The 20,676-nt window shown below is 45.7% G+C and overlaps 1 protein-coding gene across 1 annotated transcript in view; it reads right to left on the bottom strand.

The window, feature by feature from the left end:
- ctnna3 (catenin alpha 3) overlaps positions 1–20,676 on the bottom strand; it is a 1,079,953-nt gene that overhangs the window by 218,834 nt on the left and 840,443 nt on the right. The window contains exon 12 of the mRNA XM_033034268.1: positions 14,156–14,356. Coding sequence (XP_032890159.1) covers positions 14,156–14,356 — 201 coding nt within the window. The remainder of the gene's footprint in view (positions 1–14,155; positions 14,357–20,676) is intronic.

The raw sequence follows: 20,676 nt of genomic DNA, 5'->3' as shown, positions 1-20,676 counted from the left end.
TGCAGTTTCTTGGGTCTACATATATCAGGGATGGATTGTTTGGGCTGGAGATAAATGGAGTGTTGGTTGATTAAGAAGATGACAGGGGCATGCGAAGAATCATGATCAACATTTGACATAATGGGGGCCTAATCCAGCATCAGATTCTGGGGGCTGTGTCTTGCTCAGGCATATTCTATTCAAGTAACACTGAAGAGATACTTTGATGGTCTGACCTGCATGAGTGGCCCATATCATCATGGACCAAACACAAGTCTACCAGATCAAATCTAAACAAAGCCTCCGGATGCCATCGCTCACATCCAGGTTTCTCTGCACTTGATTGAGTTTGATACACAAAGGAGATTGGATAGACGTCACAGTAACTCATCATGTGTAGGAAGGAACTACAGATGCTGTTTAAACTGAAGATAGACACAAAAAGCTGGAGTAACTCAGTAGGCCAGATCCTATTCCTTTTCTCCAGGAATCCTGTCTGACCCGCTGAGTTACTCCAGCTTTTTGTGTCTATCGACAGTAAATCATCAGTTTTCCTAGTGTGAAGATAGATCCCAACTGAATCTATGCCTATCCATGTCCTTCACGGAGTATAGGAGCAGGGAGGTTTTACTGCAGTTGTACAGGGTCTTGGTGAGACCACACCTGGAGTATTGCATGCAGTTTTGGTCTCCTAATCTGAGGAAAGACATTCTTGCCATAGAGTGAGTACAGAGAAGATTCACCAGACTGATTCCTGGGATGTCAGGACTTTAATATGAAGAAAGACAGGATAGACTCGGCTTGTACTCGCTAGAATTTCGAAGATTGAGGGGGGATCTTATAGAAACGTACAAAATTCTTAAGGGGTTGGACAGGCTAGATGCAGGAAGATTGTTCCCGATGTTGGGGAAGTCCAGAACAAGGGGTAACAGTTTAAGGATAAGGGGGAAATCTTTTAGGACCGAGATGAGGAAAACATTTTTCACACAGAGAGTGGTGAATCTGTGGAATTCTCTGCCACAGAAGGTAGTTGAGGCCAGTTAATTGGCTATATTTAAGAGGGAGTTAGATGTGGCCCTTGTGGCTAAAGGGATCAGGGGGTATGGAGATAAGGCAGGTACAGGATACTGAGTTGGATGATCAGCCATGATCATATCGAATGGCGGTGCAGGCTCGAAGGGCCGAATGGCCTCTACTCCTGCACCTATTGTCTATGTTTCTATGTTTCATTGCATCTGCATCAATCTTTCTTTACCATTAATATTACTTAAGTTATTTATAAACTCTTATGAATTATAAAGCAGACATAAATGTGTCATTACTGCCGTTTTTTAACACCAATATATTTTTGCATCTGTATTGACAACTTCATATATTAAGTTTTGTGATTGGAGACATTTAATAATAACAATTACACATTTAGGCGGAGCCTCTTCAAGCCCTCTCAGTTGCTTCACTTTTGTTACTTGGATAAAAATAAAAATAAAATTTCCATAAAATAACAAAGGAATGAACAGTGAGGTAAATCACACGTTTGACTGAAAGGGTAAGTGATAGCTGAGGCTCATAAACAACTCTAACTCTCCTGAAAGGTAAACTCTTGAAGTAGCTAACAGAATTTATTTTGAAAATCTTGTAAGGAAGGTGGTATCTCTGGAGACACAGCAGTCGCTTGACAGGAATGTCAGAATCTATACAGTGGATTCAAATGCACAACCCTCTGACTTTGAGGTGAAGTTGGAGAGCAGCTTTAGATTACTTCAGTTATTTAAGTCGGGAAGTATTTATCAGATGGGACCACGATATTATTCACTGAGCCTCATAATCTTGAGAGCATGAAATTACTCGGCAATTTCACAAGCACACTCATGCATTGTCTTACCCAATCTAGTTAGCTTAAACTGAAGCAGGTTGTTCTCTCCAGTGGAACGCAATATTGAAAAGTTTTCCGCTTTGAAAATGATAATTCAGAGAAAACCTCACGTCTACCAGAACTTGGGTCAGTGGCGATCGTAAGGTGCGTCATTGCCGTGGATTTCTGCTCAAGCCTTGTGCCAAAGACCAGGCCATTTTGAGGCAATCACAGATGGTCATTGACGGGCAAGCTATTCCGCTGGGGCTTCCTGGTGGCTTCTGCCTTGCTGCTGTTCAAAAATATTGGGCTAAGTCTCTCCGTAAACTGTTGCTACATCTGTTCTCGCAATACAAATACAATTGAAGCCGCATTGTGCCCTTGAGCCACACTGTTAGTGGCTCCTCTTGGCACCTGCTTTATTGAAGTTGGATTTGAATCAATACTTCGCAACAGTACTGCCTCTGTGGGGAAAATGACTGCAAAGCTGGCGAGAAATTTGTCCGCAGTAACATATTCTTTTTATACCTTCTGCTTAGAAAGTAACTTTAAATCTTAGTCTATTTTGCAATAAGCAATTAAAAGGGGACATCATATTATCTCAAAAAAGATCCTTTCCTGGGTTTATACAATGCAAGACGACACCTTTCAGATCAATTTCCCCCCTGGGATAAATAAAGTTCTATCGTATCGTATCGTAAAGAAAGATGCATCAAAATAGCAGGAAAGTATAATCTTCATTAGAATTGCTGATTGCGTAGCTTCTCAACTATAGTAGAGTACCATGTCAGTTATGTTTCAGTAATTGCAGTTGGTTAAAATAAACTGTGCTGGAATAACTCAGTCAGGCAGGCAGCATCTCTGGTAGGTGCCGTTTCGGGTCAGGACCCTTCTTGTAGTTGGTGTCTGCGTGCTATTCTGAGCCAGTGGAAACATTTCTCCTGTTGTAAAAGGTTCCGTGGCTCGCATGTCCTTTGGGGCACAATATCTACTATTTGATTGCTGGCCCTGCCTGCCCCTTTTTCATCTTATTGACTTTTCTCTGTGCCTCTCCGCACCGAGCACATTCTTCACAGGAAAGTAGCAAACTCATCATTGAACTTTGCAACTGCTTCTCTCCATCCTCTTAACGATCCTCCTCGTCTTCAAGCAACACAAAACAGCTTGGGAATGGCAGTATCCAGTCATTATAGTTTACTTTAACACTACTTAAAAATATAAGCAAAGTGGGTTGTGTCCTTCGGCACTCACATCTCCCCAGTTCCTTCCCTTTTTTTCATAATTGGTCTGACCATGAGGACCTTGTTTAAAATCCATTACGGGTACCTCCTGAGAATCGTCCATCACTACCTTGTGGCCTCAGTTTCCACTTCCAAGAGAAGCAGACCTGATCGTCTCCAGCTGTCAGTGGCAATGAGCAGCAGTGGAGCCAAGAAACTTCTCGTGCTCTGGACAAGAGTGTGCATGCACTCACTCCGTCAGTCTTTCTGGCATCACGTTGAATGAAGTGCTGCCTAAGTCGGTGCCTGGGTTTGAAACAAAATATGCTTATTCTTATGGGTCTTTTTCACGGGGCGAGTTGACGCAAGATGTCACCAGAGTGAAGTGGTCGTGGTCCAGCACGAGTCTCGCACGATATAACGGGGGATAGATAAAGAGTTCCCACGGTACTCGGCATTTCTGTTATTTGTGCGAGTGACTTGTCCGTCTCCCGAGCTTTCGCGTTAAATCTTGAATGAACATCGCGAACTACACGTGACACAAATGATGTAACTTTTTTTTTCACACACTATAAATATCCTCCCTTGGTTGAATTGGCTCATTTGGAGACATGTTTTACTGTGTATGTGGGAGACACAGATGGACTGAGCACAGTACCTCGGTCTTACTGTGTGTGGGAGAGGGGGAGAAAGAGACGTACACTCACAGAGGCAGAGTCTCTCAGTCTGTGTAAGAGGGAGGGAGAGAGAGAGAGAGGCACACACAAGGTGGATGTGAAATCTCACCTGCCTGTTTCAGTGACAGACACCCGCCGCCAGTAAATGAAGACACCCCCATCTGTCTCCCCCTCCTCTCCCTCGACTCCCCCACCTTTCCCTCCCAACTCCAGTCCCGTCCCGACCCCCTGGGAAACTGAATAGAGCAACAATATAGATATAGAAACTGAAACAATATAGAAACTGAATAGAGCAACATGGCAAAAACATCTCTGACACGCTTTACCCCCTTTCTTTGAGATTTTCTGGGAGCCATCTCTGCAAGTGTTCCTGTTAAAAAGATTATCCAACAATGACAATTAGGTGGGACGTCCTCGAAGGACACATGTTCCCTTGTCGATATTGAGACCACCTTTTTTACTCACCTTCTGTCCCCTCTGTCCAGCTTCCGGGTTTACCGTTCGCAGGAGTTCCCACGCGCTATATCTCTAAAATCTGAAGTTAGGTAATGTCTAAAGGAACTGCAGACGCTGGTTAATGCTGGTTAATACGCACAGAAGGACACAAAATGTTGGTGTAACTCAGCAGGTAAGTCAGATCTGGGAAGAAAAACATAAAAAGCTGGAATAAGTCAGCGGGTCAGGCAGCATCTCTGGAGAAAAAGAATAGGTGGCGATTCGAATCGGAACCCTTCTTCAGACAGCCTAATCGGAATTGAGTCTGAAGATGTGTCTCGTCCCGAAACATCAGCTATGTTTCTCCAGAGATGCTGCTTGACTCGCTGAGTTACTCCAGCTTTTTGTGTCTGTCTTCGGTTTAAACCAGCATGTGCAGTTCACTCCTTACACGGGTCTCTGTACAACATTGATTGGTAGCGTTCCGGACCCTGCTTCGGAAAGGCATCGATCGCTAGTCGGCGAGGACTCCGAGCTGTATCTCTCAAAGAAGTACATGTGAAAAATTTCTCACGGACCATAAAAATGCGTAACCTTTCAGTAAAGTCCCTTTTAAAGTCCCTTTTAAAGATTATAGTTATTTTCTTGAATCTCATTAACATAACTCATGAATAAGTTGATGTCCATATGCGGATGCAAATCTTTATTTTTATTTATTTTTTAAATTCAATCCCACAGAAGACAATTTTTACTCACCTTCTGTCCCCTCTGTCCAGCTTCCGGGTTCACCGTTCGCAGGAGTTCCCACGGTACCCGCAAGAGTTATTACGGATATCGCACCGGCCACTACGTCCATATAATGTTGCAATGCTCAACCACAAGTGTACAAGTCAATCTTGGAGAAATTCAAACTTTCTTGAATTTTCTCCCGAGTGACCAAGTTACACGATTACCTGCCGTTAGCGCTACGGTGGTCCACGGTGGTCCACGAATGCCGTACTGTTATCGTACGAGGTTCCCACGATGTTAAACTCTGGTTAACTCTTGCGTCAAGTCGCCCCGTGAAAAGGCCGCTTAAGGGCGGCACAGTGGCGCAACAGTAGAGTTGTTGCCTTACAGCTCAGGAGATCCGAGTTCCATCCTGACTATGGGTGTTGTCTGTACGGAGTTGGTATGTTCTCCCTGGGCCTGTGTGGGTTTTCTCCGGGTGCTTCAGTTTCCTCCCACATTCCATAGATGTGCAGGTTTGTAGGCTAATTGCTTCTGCGAATTGTCCCTTGTGTGCAGAATAGAACTAGTGTATGAGTTGGTTGGCACGGCTTAAAGGCCCTGTTTTTGTGTTGTGTCTCTAAACCAAACTAAACTAAATTACTGTCCCAAAAATGAAACGTTTAGTTGAGTTGAGTTGAGTTGAGTTGAGTTTAGTTTAGTTTAGTTTAGTTTAGTTTAGTTTAGTTTAGTTTAGATTAGTTTAGTTTAGTTTAGTTTAGTGATACAGCACAAAAACAGGCCCTTTGAGTTGATGAAATGTTGGGACTCAATTCAAATGAATGGCAAGGACTCCAGATATAAGCTCTTACAAAGATATGGGATATCAAGTGCAAACCTCTTCAAGTAGGCTGCACCCTCTTTTAATATAAAGAGCTCCTTACCTTGCTTACCTGCTGTTGCTTGACTGCCTCTTGGTAACAAATACTTCAATGATAGAACAAAATATTCAGCAACATTTGACTGTGAAGAGTCAACCAGGTGCTATTCACAATTCACGAATTGTATAAACTTTGAATGTATAAACTGCCCAGCTGGCAGATTAATCAGCATTAATCTTTCATACTAATATGCATTCATCGTGGGTGCTCATTAACATTAATCTTGAATATTAATTAACACCCACTTTGCATATAAAAGACTTAACTTTGCATATTAATTCACATCATACCAAATATTTATTACCATCAATTTTACGTATTAATTATCATGCTACTGCCTCCATATTCACATCTCAGCATGGAGCTGTCGGGCGAAGCTGACCCCACCGGTCATGTAATTGCTCAAAATGCACTTTAATATAGTTCAGCTCCAAATGTTTACTGTCAGGGATAAATTACAACAAATTCCAGACATCCATCTTGTCTTAGTTGCTCTGCTCTGCTCAGTGCATTGGGCAATGTCTGTGTTTCTCGCTCATCAGGCCCTGAAAACGACCCTTGTGCAACAACAGCACAGGAGAAATAAATGTCACGAACACTGAAAAAACGGAGAGTTTTGCAAAGAGTTTGCGCAATTTTGGAAAATATTTTAAAATATATTATAATGGAGCGACGCTGTGAAGGATCCTATTACAGCCTAAAAAATAAATAAATTTATGATATTGGCAAAAGCAGAATATGCTTAAAATATAAGACAGACACAAAAGGCTGGAATAACTGAGCGGGTCAGGCAGCATCTCCGGAGAAAAGGACGTTTTGTGTCGAGACCCAGTATGTCCATTGTGTCAGGCCAAGTCTATAATCCAAAGAAAGGTAAACACCTTAAAACCGTAACAGCATTTCTCTCTCCCCACAGATCACACACAGTATCTCCCACACTTTTACATTTCAGATTTTCAGTCTCCACAGTATTTTTTCATTATATTAACAGCACAGGAACCAAATTAGAGGATGATCCATGCTTTACAGTTTGATTACCTCATAAAAATTCACTTGATTTCATTTAAAGCAGTCAGGCATGGCTATCTGTGACCTCGCTCAAACCCTTGGAGCGATGGTGCTAATGCTGTTTAATATCAGCCGCACTCCTGTCCCAGACCGGCTGTAGGGAGAGAACTGTGACAGTGCTGAGGCAGCACTTTGCCTATGCTGGGGTCAGTAGCAAGACGATGGGTTGCCTGATTTTGCATCATCTCCTAACCTATCCTAATTAAACTAATAAAAGACAGAAATACCTGCCGCACCAAGAAAGAAGCAGTGTGTTGCCGTCTACAATTTAAGGACACACGAGTTGCATAATTTTCTCTACAGCATCCAATTTCCCACAGGCAAAAACATCAATCAGTTTTGTCAAAGCCAAGAAGTGGTATTTTGAAATCCATTTGGAAAAGCAGTGCATCTGTACCTCATTACCAGCACGACACTGATCGGAGGATCTTTCATTTCCCCCCGCAGTCATCCTGTCACACTTGGCTTTTGTTCAACTGCTTGACAGATAAATGTGTCAACAAAAGAGATGCAATTGAATAAAGGGGGGAATGTCAGAGTGCAAAACCGTTAGAAAACACTCCCGCATCAAGCCAAGCCCTAGAGTTCCAGTCCTTGTGGTTATCATTTAAAAAAAATACAAATTATGATAAGGAATTGAGTTCAGGAGCTGTAATAGGCAGACTTCCTTTCTGACCTGCTCAGTTTTTAGTTTCGAAATACAGAGTGGAAACGGGCCCTTCAGCCCACCGAGTCCGCACCGACCAGCGATCCCCGCACATCAACACTATCCTACACACACTAGGGACAATTTACATTTATACCAAGCCAATTAACCCGCAAACCTGTACGAGGGAATTGAAGATCTCGGAGAAAACCCACGCGGTCACGGGGAGAACGTACAGACTCCCTACAGACAGCACCCGTCGTCGGGATCAAACCTTGATCCCTGGTGCTGTAAGCACTGTAAGGCAGCAGCTATACTACAATAAAATACAATACCTTTTATTTGTCATTTGAACCTCACATGAGGTTCAAACGAAATTTGGTTTCTGCATCCATACAAGAAAATAACCAAGACACACACCAACACAATTCACACAAACATCCATCACAGTGAGTCTCCTCCTCACTGTGATGGAAGGCAAAGTCTTATCTCTCCCCTGCTCTCCATTCCTCTCCCGAAGTCGAGGTCAAAGCCCCCGGCGGGCGCTAGCAAGTCCGTGGCCACTCAAAGCCCCGCCAGGCGATGTAAGGCCCTGCCCCGGGTCTTGGTGTTGGAGCCCCCGGCGGGCGCTAGCAAGTCCGCGGCAAATTAAAGCCGCGCCGGGCGTTGTAAGGCCCCGCTCCAGGTCACTCTCAACCCCGCAATTCAGGCGGGAGAAGTCGCCGTTGCCGGTGCCCCGCAAAGCGGTCTCCCACCGGGGACCTGTGAGCTCCCGGTGTCACCATCCACCGGAGTCGGGTCGCAGCAGCGCGCCACCGCAGCTCTCCACGCTCCAGTACTGCTGTACTGCTGGCCCACCATGCTTGTTGGAAAAAGTCTTTCATCAAACAAAAATCATTTAACAAGTGTGTTTCCTTCTGGCTTCTCAAAACAAAAAGTATAGAATATAGAATGTAGAAGAAAAGACCCTTTAGTCCACAATGTCTATGCCGAACATAACGATGCCAAGTTAAACTAATCTCCCCCAATTGAGTGCCAAAGTTATCCTTATTCATAACTATCTTCAAACCTATGGGCACAAAATGTTGGAGTAACTCAAATGGGTCAGTAACTTGCAGTTGCATGCGGCAAGCGCGACCTAACGTGGTCCCTTGAGCCGTACGGCCTTGCGGGGCCGGTCCCACTTCGATCGCCGGAGCCGTATGGAGTTGTGCGGAGTTGGTCCCGACATCGCACGGGGCTCTGAAAAATTGACCGTGTTTAAAAATTCCGGGCGGCAACGGCCTGCCGGCCCGCAGCCGCCTCGACGCCGTGTCACTCACTCGACCTCCGCGCGGCTCCCGCTTCTGGTTTGGTCGCACTTGCCGCATGCAGGCGCATGCTGGTGGGACCTGCCCTTTAGGTCGTGCTTGCCGCATGCAGGTCGCATGCTTGTGGAACAGGCCCTTAACTCAATGTGTCAATAACTTGCAGAGTTGCTCCAGCATTCTGTGTCTTTTCTTTGCAAACCAGTATCTGCAGTTCCTTAAAGGGTACAGCGCTGTGATCACTGTTCCCAACATGCCCTTCCATTGAAACCCCAGTCACCAAGCCAGGCTCGTTTTCCCAATACAAGATCAAGTAAGGGTTCTCCCCGAGTTGGACTATCCACATACTGTTTTAGGAAACTCTAAGATAGACCTGACAAATTCTGCCCCTCCTAAACCTTTGCACTGAGTAAATCCCAGTCAATGTTGTGACAATTAAAGTTACCCACTTAGACAATCCCGCTTTTGCACTTTTCCGTAATCTGTCTCCATATCTGTTCTTCCATCTCCTGCTGGCTTTGGGACCCCTACAGTATAATCCCATTAGAGTGATTGCATCTTTCCTGTTTTCGAGCTCTATCCACATCGCCTCAGCGGAAGAACGCTCCAGTATGTCCTCTCTGGTTATCGCCGTGCAGTCTCCCAGATTAGTAATGCAACTGCCCCACTTCTTTTACCTTTCTCTTTATTACTTCTGGAACATTGAGCAGCCAGCACGGTCCCACTTGCAACCAAGCAAATATAATTTTACGTGAACAGGGACCTTTCTTGATTCTGATGGCAGCCCTCATTTGTGCTGGATTAGCCGCTTAATTATAAATTGATCGCCAACTCAGTCTGAAAACTAATTACAGGCTTAGTTTGGTCGCTTTTGGCTGGCTCAGATTGCAGGCCCAGGTTATGTACAGTTATTCGCTTAGTCTACAGGTTAATTACAAACGGAGGCTCAGTCCGCAGATTAATTCCACTGAGTGATTTAAAACTGAGTCTGTAGATTGGGACTGCAGGCTAGAGACATGTCTCAGTCTTTGAGATAGAGATTGAGACATAGCCTCAATCTGCGGGCACCTTATACAATCTAGTTATAGGTTGAGTCTATCTATAGACTGTTTACAAATTCCCTCTCAAGGCTGACTGTTGTCTGCAATATGTTGAATCCTACCAGGTGATTTTGACATTTAACAGTTCAGTGAAACACATCAACCTCTGAACCTGTGAAGTGAACCAGGATCTGAAAACCGTGGAGATGCAGACAAAAGCAAGGGCACTTGGTTTTGTACGCACGACAATGGAAATACTCAAACACCCTCTAAGTTTAACCTTAGGATTAATATAGATGAATGTTTTATACAGATTTCAACATTACAGGTTCCAACCGCAAGAGAAAAAGACACAAATTGAAGAAAGGACCCGACCCGAAACGTCGCCAATTTGTTTTGCTCCAGAGATGCTGCCTGTCCCGTTGAGTTACTCCAGCATTTTGTGTCTATCTTCGGTGTAAACCAGCATCTGCAGTCCCCTCCTACCTCACTCAAGTCCTCATGCAGTGGGATTTCTCGGGTATGACAGTGGTGCCGTTGCATTATCGCTCTGCAACTTCGGCTCATGCAGCATGCGGTTGTGCACCACGGCAGCTGCACCCTTGGGACAGGCATGGCGTGTGCCTTTGTCAGCGGACCTCACCCAGAGTCCCGGGAGGCAGAGTTCTGAAACACCAGGCAGCGTCCAGGGTCCTCTCAAACTGACGGCAGAAGCTTCGGCAAACCGTGCAAGTGGCCCCTTAAACTGTGCTGTTCAGCGGAACCGAAAGGGTCTCAACCATTCTATCTTTGCGAATGGCCAATGATGCGTGTGATCGAGAATTTATCCCAGCAATTTGTTGCGGCATGTGGCGCAGCGGTAAAGTTGCTGCCTCTGTGACTTGTTCTTAGTGTGATGGCAAAGGGGCCGGGGACAATTGATGGGAATGTGGCGAGCTGGAGTTGGATTAGTCATAAGGTCAATAGACAATAGACAATAGGTGCAGGAATAGGCCATTCGGCCCTTCGAACCAGCACCGCCATTCAATGTGATCATGGCTGATCATCCCCAATCAGTACCCCCGTTCCTGCCTTCTCCCCATATCCCCTGACTCCGATATCTTTAAGAGCCCTATCTAGCTCTCTCTTGAAAGTATCCAAAGAGGTCATAAGGAATAGGAGTAGCAGTAGGCCATTCGGCCAATCAAGTCTACCCTGCCATTCAGTCATGGCTGATCTGTCTCTCCTGCCTCACCCCATTCTCCTGCCTTCGCCCCATAACCTCTCACACCTGTACTAATCAAGAATCTATCTATCTCTGCCTTAAAAATGTCCACTGACGGTCTCCACAGCCTTCTGTGACAAAGAATTCCACAGATTCACCACCCTCTGACTAGTGTAAATCGAGAGTTGATGGTCAGCACGGGCTTGGTTGTTAGAAGGGCCTGTTTCATGCTGTCAGATTGTGTGACCTTAAATAATCTCACTGCTGTTAAGAGATGATGAGACAGCCCATTGCCATTTTAGTACCAACATTGATATATTTCAAGAAAGCAACTCCTCCAAGTTCAAGAATTCAGTTTAAAATTTTCAGTTCAGCATTTCAGAAATGTTGCTATTCTTGTATTGTATTGTATTGTATTGTATTCAAATTTATTGTCATTGTCTCAGTTAGAGACAACGAAATGAATTTCCCTTACAGGCAGTATCATAAAAAATAAATAAATAATAATAAATAATAAACCATATTAAAAATAAAATAGAATTTAAAAAAAAGCACAAACACTGAAAGTCCACGACACAACATGACACAGTGGCACCAAGGTGAGGAAGGCACCATAGTCCAGCCAGCCTCCCCTCCGTTCTTCCCAGATGTTCACTCGTGGTCGAGGCCTTCCTAGCACCCGCAGTCGCCGCCCCGGGCGGCCCGATGTTTAGGCCCTCACGCCGGGCTGGTGGAACGCCGACGCCGAACCCCGACGGTGAACATCCTCCTCCTCAGCGGCCCGGACCTCCTGATCAGCCGCCTCCCACAGCCGGAGTCCGCAGCGCCCGAGTCCGCAGCGCCCGAGTCCGCAGCGCCCGAGCCCGCAGCGTCCGAGCCCGCAGCGTCCGAGCCCGCAGCGCCCGAGCCCGCAGCGCTCGAGCCCGCAGCGCCCGAGTCCGCAGCTCCCGAGTCGGGCAGGGTCACAGGACCCCACGTTGTTGATCAGCGCCGCCCGCGTTGGGAGCCCGCAAACCGCAGCTCCATGATGTCGGTGCAGCAGGTCCAGCACTCCGGGCTCCAGACGGCGATACCTGGTAAGGCATCGCCAGCCCCGCGATGTTACAGCGCTGTCCCGCCGCTGCTGGAGCTCTGGTCGATCCCGGCAGGAAAGGCCGCGCCAATCCAGTAGGTAGGCCGCTGGGGGGGGGGGGGGGGCGAGGACGCGACTCGAATAATAGTCGCGTCTTCACCAGGAAGCGGCTGAAGGATGGTATCCCCCGCACCGTACCCTCTTCCCCCACATCAAAACACAAAAAAACACACTTTTACATAACTAAATAAACAACAAAACAAAAAGATGTAGGTGGAGGCTGCTGGCACCAGCGCCACCGGAAGTACAACACTCTTTAAAGAGACTGCAACCAAACGTGTGGGTAAAGAGTGTACATACATGTCCACACAGACACACTTGCTGGCCTATTCGGTTATGGCACTGTTCTGATACAGATCACTCCAGGTGAAGTGAGATTGAGGCAAAGAAGGAAAGGCAAACTCTGACTTTGAAATAGACCTAACCATCTCCCTTGTATTGCCTCCATTTATACCTCATGTTGCCTCGGCAAGGCCAGCAGCATAATCAAGGACGAGTCGCACCTTGACCACTCCCTCATCTCCCCTTTCCCATCAGGCAAAAGGTATAGAAGTGTGAAAACGCACACCACCAGATTCAGGGACAGTTTCTTCCCAGCTGTAATCCAGCAAATGAATCATCCTACCACAACCAGAGACTAGTGCTGAACTACTATCTACCTCCTCCGAGGAGGTAGCCATCTTGGGGAACGGCTGCTAACCAGCAGCCGTCCGTTTAATTCACTTTTTTTGTTGTTGTTTTTTTTGTTTTTTGTAGTTCTAGTGAGTCCTATGTTTTGTTTGTGGGAGAAATAGACTTTTTAATGTGGGGGGAAGGGGGTAACTATATTTCTAGGTCCCTACCTGGTCGGTGAGGCAGCTTTTTCTCCGGGCTGCCCCGTCGACCCGTCCTCGTGGCCTACCAGCGGGCGTGGAGCGCCGTTTCCTGGCGGGGACCGCCCAGCACCTCGGCTTCGGTGGCGGCACAGCGCTGGAGCGCTATCGCGGAGCGGAGCGGACGATGCCTTGCCTGGGTCGCCGCGCTGGATCGACGCGCTGGAGCTCCGGTGAGCTGTGACCGCCGAGTTCAACACCTCCGGGCTGCGGGTCTGCGGAGCGGAGCGGGCGGCGCCGACTTCAACATCGGGAGCCTGGGAGCTCAAAACCGGCACGGCCTTGTCGGCTTCGGAAGCCGCGGTCTCCGGTAAGGAAGCGGCCGTTCCAGGTGGCCCAGCCGCTGAGAGGACTCTCCCGACGCAACAGCACCCGGCGAGAACGGCCAGGAACATCGGGCCTCCGTAGAGGCAATAGCGGAGGCCTCAATAGGCCTGACTTAGGGAGAACTGGGGATGGGGACTGGACATGGTGCCTTCCCCCACAGTGGTAACCATTGTGGGGGGATGATTTTTGTGTGTAAGTGATTATTTTAGTTTGTGTCCAAGATGGCTGTCGGAAGGGAGAGTGGACGCTGGCGCGGTTTAGCTCCCGCTACTCTCTCTTCACAATGTGTTTTTGATTATTTTTTTTTTGTCTTTGGATCGAATTCTGTCTTTAATTTGTGTATTGGTGATGTCTTTATTATTCATTTTATTCCGATTATATGTTTTTTACTCTTGTTAAATTCTGTAAGGTGTCCTTGAGACTTTTGAAAGGCGCCCATAAATAAAATTTATTATTATTATTATTATTACCTCATTGGTGACCCTCAGACTGCCCTTGATCGGACTTTGCTGGCTTTACCTTGCACTAAACGTTATTCCCTTATCATGTATCTACACACTGTGAATGGATCGATTGTAATCATGGATTGTCTTTCTGCCGACTGGTTAGCACGCAGCAAAAGCTTTTCACTGTACTTCGGTACACGTGACAATAAACCAAACTGGACTGAACTGCGACTAGTAAATTGAGACAAAGCTTAGCTTGAAACACCAATGATTCCTCACAGATCAAATAGAAGACACCTACCAAATCCTTCCAAATCCTGGACTAATCTCATCACTTTTTCAGTGTAGATCCCAGACTCATAATTTTCCATCTCGCAGCTGACAACGTGAGCAACTCGAGCAGCTCGTCCTTGAATTGCTCCGGCCACACGGTCCAGGGTCTCTGCGTTGCTCACCCTCAAAGAGATGATGCAGTTATTCACATCTTCTAGAATGTGACTTTCTGGAAAACAAGATGGGGAGAATAAAACTGGAATCAATATTCAACGTGTTACAATACCAAGTTTAAGGGTAAGGGGGAAATCTTTTAGGACCGAGATGAGAAAAACATTTTTCACACAGAGAGTGGTGAATCTCTGGAATTCTCTGCCACAGAAGGTAGTTGAGGCCAGTTCATTGGCTATATTTAAGAGGGAGTTAGATGCGGCCCTTGTGGCTAAAGGTATCAGGGGGTATGGAGAGAAGGCAGGTACAAGATACTGAGTTGGATGATCAGCCATGATCATATTGAATGGCGGTGCAGGCTCGAAGGGCCGAATGGCCTACACCTGTACCTATTTTTTATGTGTTTATGTTAATCTTATGAAGCATAAATAACGTAGTTAATTAAAACCAATGTTTTGAGAAAGTAGGTTGCAATGGGGGAACCACACATTGTTCTTCTGCCCCGTTTTCTCCAAAATTAGAATCCAACCTTAAATATTATGAACCGTGGCTCACCATAGTTATCACCCTGTGGAGGAAAGAAGTGCAGATGCGGGTTTAAATCGAAGGTAGACACAAAATGCTGGAGTAACTCAGCGGGACAGGCAGCATCTCTGGAGAGAAGGAATGGGTGACGTTTCGGCTCGAGACCCTTCTCAGTCTCAATCCGAAACGTCACCCGTTCTATCTCCGCAGAGATGCTGCCTGTCCCACTGAGCTACTCCAGTATTGTTATCACCCTTTTCTCATCACTATAGACTAGTTATGAGGCTCCTGCAAATAATTAATTTGGAACCATAACACCATTTCAATGACATTTGGACAGGTACATGGATAGGAAAAAGGTTTAGAGAGATAAGGGCCAAATAGGCAGGTGGGACTAGGCCCCACACTGCAGACCACTGCTGTTGTTGATGCTCTCCCCTAACCGGTCTTCTGCCACAACAGTACCCAAAGGAGCGTAACTATTGTGTAGGAAGGAACTGCAGATGCTGGTTTAAACCAAAGATAGACACAAAAAGCTGGAGTAACTCAGCGGGACAGACAACATCTCTGGAGAGAAGGAATGGGTGACATTTTGACCCGAAACATCACCCATTCTTTCTCTCCAGAGATGCTGCCAGTCCCGCTGAGTTACTCCAGCTTTTTTAATCTACCTTCCGAGCGTAACCTGTTGAGCGGAACTTTCTGCCTGCTCCTTCCCTGGTGGTCACCCATCTATTTCCTGCTTGTATCTCAGTCGTTACCACCTCACTGTTATTCTTATCTGTGACACTTTCACACCCTTTGGATACACCTGAGGTCATCCTGCTGCAGCTCCAGTTCCTTAACACACTCCTTAAGGAGCTGTAGCCGAGGCACTTAGTTCAGGTGTAGTCCTCGGGGACACTGGAAATGCCCAAGACTTCCAACTTCCTGCAGGAAAAGCATTCCACTATCCCACCTGCCATGTCTATGGTACCAAAAATCAAGGAAAAATTACTCAGAAAAACGGAAAATCTGCTGTTACCCTTTTCTCAGCTGTCTCGCCAAAGCCTCTTTAGCCAAGGCCTCAATGGTGCACTTTCCCTTGACACAGAGTTTTGAGCCAAGACCTCAGCACTGTGCTTCCCCGCAACACAGCGTCTTCAGGCAAAGTCTCAACACAGTCCCTCTCTCAACACGACCGCTGCCAACAGGCTGCTCTGCTAAACCATCCCTTCCTTTTATTGTTGAAGAAGGAACTGCAAATGCTGGAAAATCGAAGGTAGACAAAAATGCTGGAGAAACTCAGCGGGTGAGGCAGCATCTATGGAGCGAAGGAAATAGGCTACGGAAGAAGGGTTTCAGCCCGAAACATTGCCTATTTCCTTCGCTCCATAGATGTTGCCTCACCCGCTGAGTTTCTCCGGCATTTTTGTCTACCTTCCTTTTATTGGCTGCTTTTAGTTTAGTTTCGCTTTTAGTATCTCTTCCCCTACCAATCAAACATCTGCTTTTCAAATGTTCCATCTTCACATGAAACAGTCCCTTTTCAATCAAAACATAGCTTTCTTTCTACTCTCGCACCGATTTCTCAAAAATGCCTGCCCTCCTCTCAAAATGGCTGATCACCAACTTTAGAAGATAACATAAAACAGCCTCCCACGGTTCTGCATCTTCACTGCTTTTAGTTTAGATATGGAAACAGGCCCTTCAGCCCACCGAGTCCGTGCCGACCAACACTAGTTCTATCCTACACACTGGGGACACTCACCAACTCTCTCCTTGCCTTTCCAAAACATTAATAGATGCTGCTATTGAAAGAAACAAGGACTAAAACACACTAAACTACACACACACATTAGGGACAATTTATAATTTTACCAAGCCTATTAGACTACAAACCTGTACGCCTTTGGAGTGTGGGAGGAAACTGGGGCAACCGGAGAACGTTCAGGCCGCACCCGTAGTCAGGAACGAACCCGGATCTCTGACGTTGTAAGGCAGCAACTCTAAGCTGGAGGCAGCAATTTTTCACACAGAGAGTGGTGAATCTCTGGAATTCTCTGCCACAGAAAGTAGTTGAGGCCAGTTCATTGGCTATATTTAAGAGGGAGTTAGATGTGGCCCTTGTGGCTAAAGGGATCAGGGGGTATGGAGAGAAGGCAGGTACAGGATACTGAGTTGGATGATCAGCCATGATCATATTGAATGGCGGTGCAGGCTCGAAGGGCCGAATGGCCTACTCCTGCACCTATTTTCTATGTTTCTATGTTTCTACTACTGCGCCACTGTGCCGCCCCCTTTAAGTAAACCTTTTTTTTTACTTTGAGTCACTTTTTAATTCTGTTTATTTCATTTTTAATAGCTTTGGAAGTCTTAGAGGGCAGCAAACGAAAGGGCAGGGCTTGGGTGACTGTCAAAGGTTTCCTCGACAGTTCTGTTCCACCTACCTGACCTGATGACTCTGAGCGAGGCCCAAGTCCTGTGCAGGGAATTTCCCATTCAGTCCAGCAGGCTATATCCAGAAATAACTAACGGAACTTGCAGCAAGTGCTGAACGACCATGGCAAGTGCAAGCAGAGAGCCACACTTAGCAAATTCTCAGCCATTAAGTCAATACATTATTCAGGATATCTCATTTTAAAATGCGCACTGCATGTCACATTAGAAATAATCTCATCTCTGCTTGAACTGAGCAATTATCTACACCTTCAAAGTACACCTCACCTGAAGACTACGTCTGGTCTGGTATCCCTGGGTGATAACTGGCTTGAAAAAATAATTTATTTTAAACAGATTAAGATGCTAATTGAAGATTAATTATACAAATCACTACATTAAGACAATAATGGACAACAACAGACTGAGACTTCCTGAGCTTACTGTTATTGTTTTTTTCTTATACATTAAATTGAATTCTGCAATCGCTGGAAGGATAAATGATACTGACTGAAAGGAGACAGAAAAGTCAACTGTTTCCATGTTAATACTTACTTGATGGAAAACCTCCAACTATAGATGCGGCCTGATTTATTTCAAAATGTCTGTAGCGCACTCTTTGTGCCCAGGTTTGGCTGGAGTGCAACCTAACCATAGAGTTTGGTTGCGCATGTCCTTAGTGACCTGGATTTAATTCTAATGTCCGCTGCTGTCTGTCCAGAGTATTCATGCTTTTCCTTGTTCCTCCAAGTGTTCTGGTTTCCTATCGCATCCCAAAGATCTGCTGGTGGGTTAATTGGCTGCTGTACAGTACATTGTGATTAGTGTATGTGGTAGGTGCGTGAATCGCGAATGGGGGTGAGGTCTTAATAAATAGGAAACTGTGAGAGCATCTGTTGGAGGGAAAATAAATGCAGGAATGGGATTGATCTGACAGCTGGTGTAGATTAGATGGGCTGTGTGATCGCCTTCTGTGTCATCGGCAAATATGAATATGGCAAGGTACATCACAGCAATGACCATATGCTTTCACAATCTTCTTCCTTTGAGCAGGGCATGACTTCAGACCCTGGGGCAGCTTCCCTTTGACGCCTGTGGACTTCAGTTTTTCCAGAGCTCCTTGATGCCACATTCGTTCAAAAGCAGCGTTGTCTCTCTCTCCACTCATCTCGAGAGTTCAGTTCTGTGGCTCTAGAATTCAGCTCTTAAACTGGAGAATCCACTTGCAAATTTGTGCCCATTCAAGGACCAGAGCACCCTGCGGAGACCCATCTGATCACAGGTATATACTCCACACAGACACAAGGTCTGAATTGAACCCGGGGCTCTGCACTGTGAGGCAGTGGCTGTACCCACTGCACCACTTTGCTCCCAATAATATCATTAATTTTAACAAGTGTATTTTTTGTTTCAGATATTGTCAGACAAAAGCTATGGGCAGAGGGCTGAATGAAAGGGTCTCCTCCAGGTGCTCTGGTTTCTTCCCATATCTTGTGTGAACGGTTGATCGATTGTGTGCGTAAACATGGTGAGCCCAAATGGCTTGGTTTAGTGCTGTATATCTGAACTCCAAGCATCCTCATGACTAAGTCTCGCCAAAGCTTAATGCCACCACCACCCCAATCTCACTGTCCCACACCTGCCCCAAGATTCCACAGACATCCGTTTGTGAATGTAACAGATAAGGCAGAAGCATTCTTATGCATTCACAGCAGCGGACGTTCAAATTAAATCTAGGTTGCTATGCACATGTCCAAAGTTACTCCAGCACTTTGGAGCTTACTATTGGAGCTTACTAGTTTACTGGGAACAGACTAAGAAGCTCAGAACTATACAATCATCTTCAACGCAGAAGAATATGAAGGGAAGGAGTTGATTGAACCGCATTGTTTTATCCTTTTTAATGCTAAATCATCTTCGCACATTGCGCCAAATTAGCTGGTTTCCTACTTTTACACTTCTGCACACAGATTACTGTTTAGGGGCATATAAGGGCAGTAAATCGCCAAAGAAGAATATTGCAAATATTGTATCATTGTAGTTGAATATGGGACTGCTTATGTTGTTGAATATGGGACTGCTTATGTTTATCGCAATAACAACATCGAATGGAGAATGCTCCATTATCTAGCCAGCCAGTTCACTGCCTCTGCTGACAGATGTCACATTGATAAATGCATGGATTTCACAAATGACTATTTAAAGCCTTGCTGACAGACAGAAGTATCAAATGAAGATAGCTTGAGGTAAATGCAGTTTTTTAGAAACTGTTGATCATGATCCCTCTATGGAGATACATGGGCTGGCTTTAGATCATGCCTTTGCTAATTTTAAGACGTCAATCATTCAGAGTTGGGGAAAAGAAAACATGTGTGACCCATAAATACGGGCAAAGGCAAGATGGATCGAATGGCCTGTTTTGGTGCTGCAGCATGGTGCCACTTTTAATTTGTGTTGTTGCTGCCTCTAGGGAACCCTCAGATGCTCCTACGTGAAGTCTGCACATCCTCCCTGGAATTTTGGACCTCCTCCTGGGTGCTCCGGTTTCCTTCTACAACCCAAAGATGCGCAGGTAGAAGAACTGGCCAGTGTGAAACTAACCCATGGTGCAGCTAAGTGGCAGAAGAATCAAAATGAATTTGATCATCATTTGAGCGGAAATAAATCAAAAGTCTACCGTGGACTTGAATAGTTATAGTTGTTCTCCTAGGAGTTGGCTAATGGGCTGAGAGGCCTTCTTCTCTACCATAATAACTCAACGTACAATGTAACTGCAATAATCTGCCAAACTCAGGACCTTAATGGTGCAATCAAGCAGATTTCTGGTTGATGTTTTTTTAATAAATATTCAATACACTTTTAATTCAGGTGGTTAAAGACGTTACCCAGCAGAATAATACATTTTCCAGAAACCCAGTAGTTTAATTTAGTGTAGTTTAGAGATACAGCGATGAAACAGGCCCTTCAGCCCAACGTGTCCGAGCCGACCAGTGATCCCCGCACACTAACACTACCCTACCCACAAGGGACAATTTACAATTTTTACTGAAGTCAATTAACCTACAAACCTACGTCTTTGGAAAGTGGGAGGAAACCAGTGCACCGGCAAAAAACCCACGCAGTCACAGGGTACAACGTGCAGACTGCGTACAGACAGCACCCATGGTCAGGATCGAACCCGGGTTTCTGGCACTGTAAGGCAGCAACTTCACCGCTGAGGCACTGTGTCTGTCTAAGTAGGATGTGGGAAGCTGAAATAAATGGGTTTAAATAAGAGGGGGAACCAGGACCCAGAAGAGTGAAAGAGAGTGCAAGGAAGCTGAGCCTTGGTGACGGAAGGAAGTTATAAGGAAGTAATAGGAATAGAATTAGGACATTCGGCCCATCAAGTCTACTCTGCCATTCAATTATGGCGGATCAACATAGAAACATAGA

The sequence above is a fragment of the Amblyraja radiata genome, chromosome 15 (genome assembly GCF_010909765.2).
Source record: "Amblyraja radiata isolate CabotCenter1 chromosome 15, sAmbRad1.1.pri, whole genome shotgun sequence".
Classification (NCBI taxonomy): domain Eukaryota; kingdom Metazoa; phylum Chordata; class Chondrichthyes; order Rajiformes; family Rajidae; genus Amblyraja; species Amblyraja radiata.
This window is presented reverse-complemented; position numbering and strand designations above follow the sequence as displayed.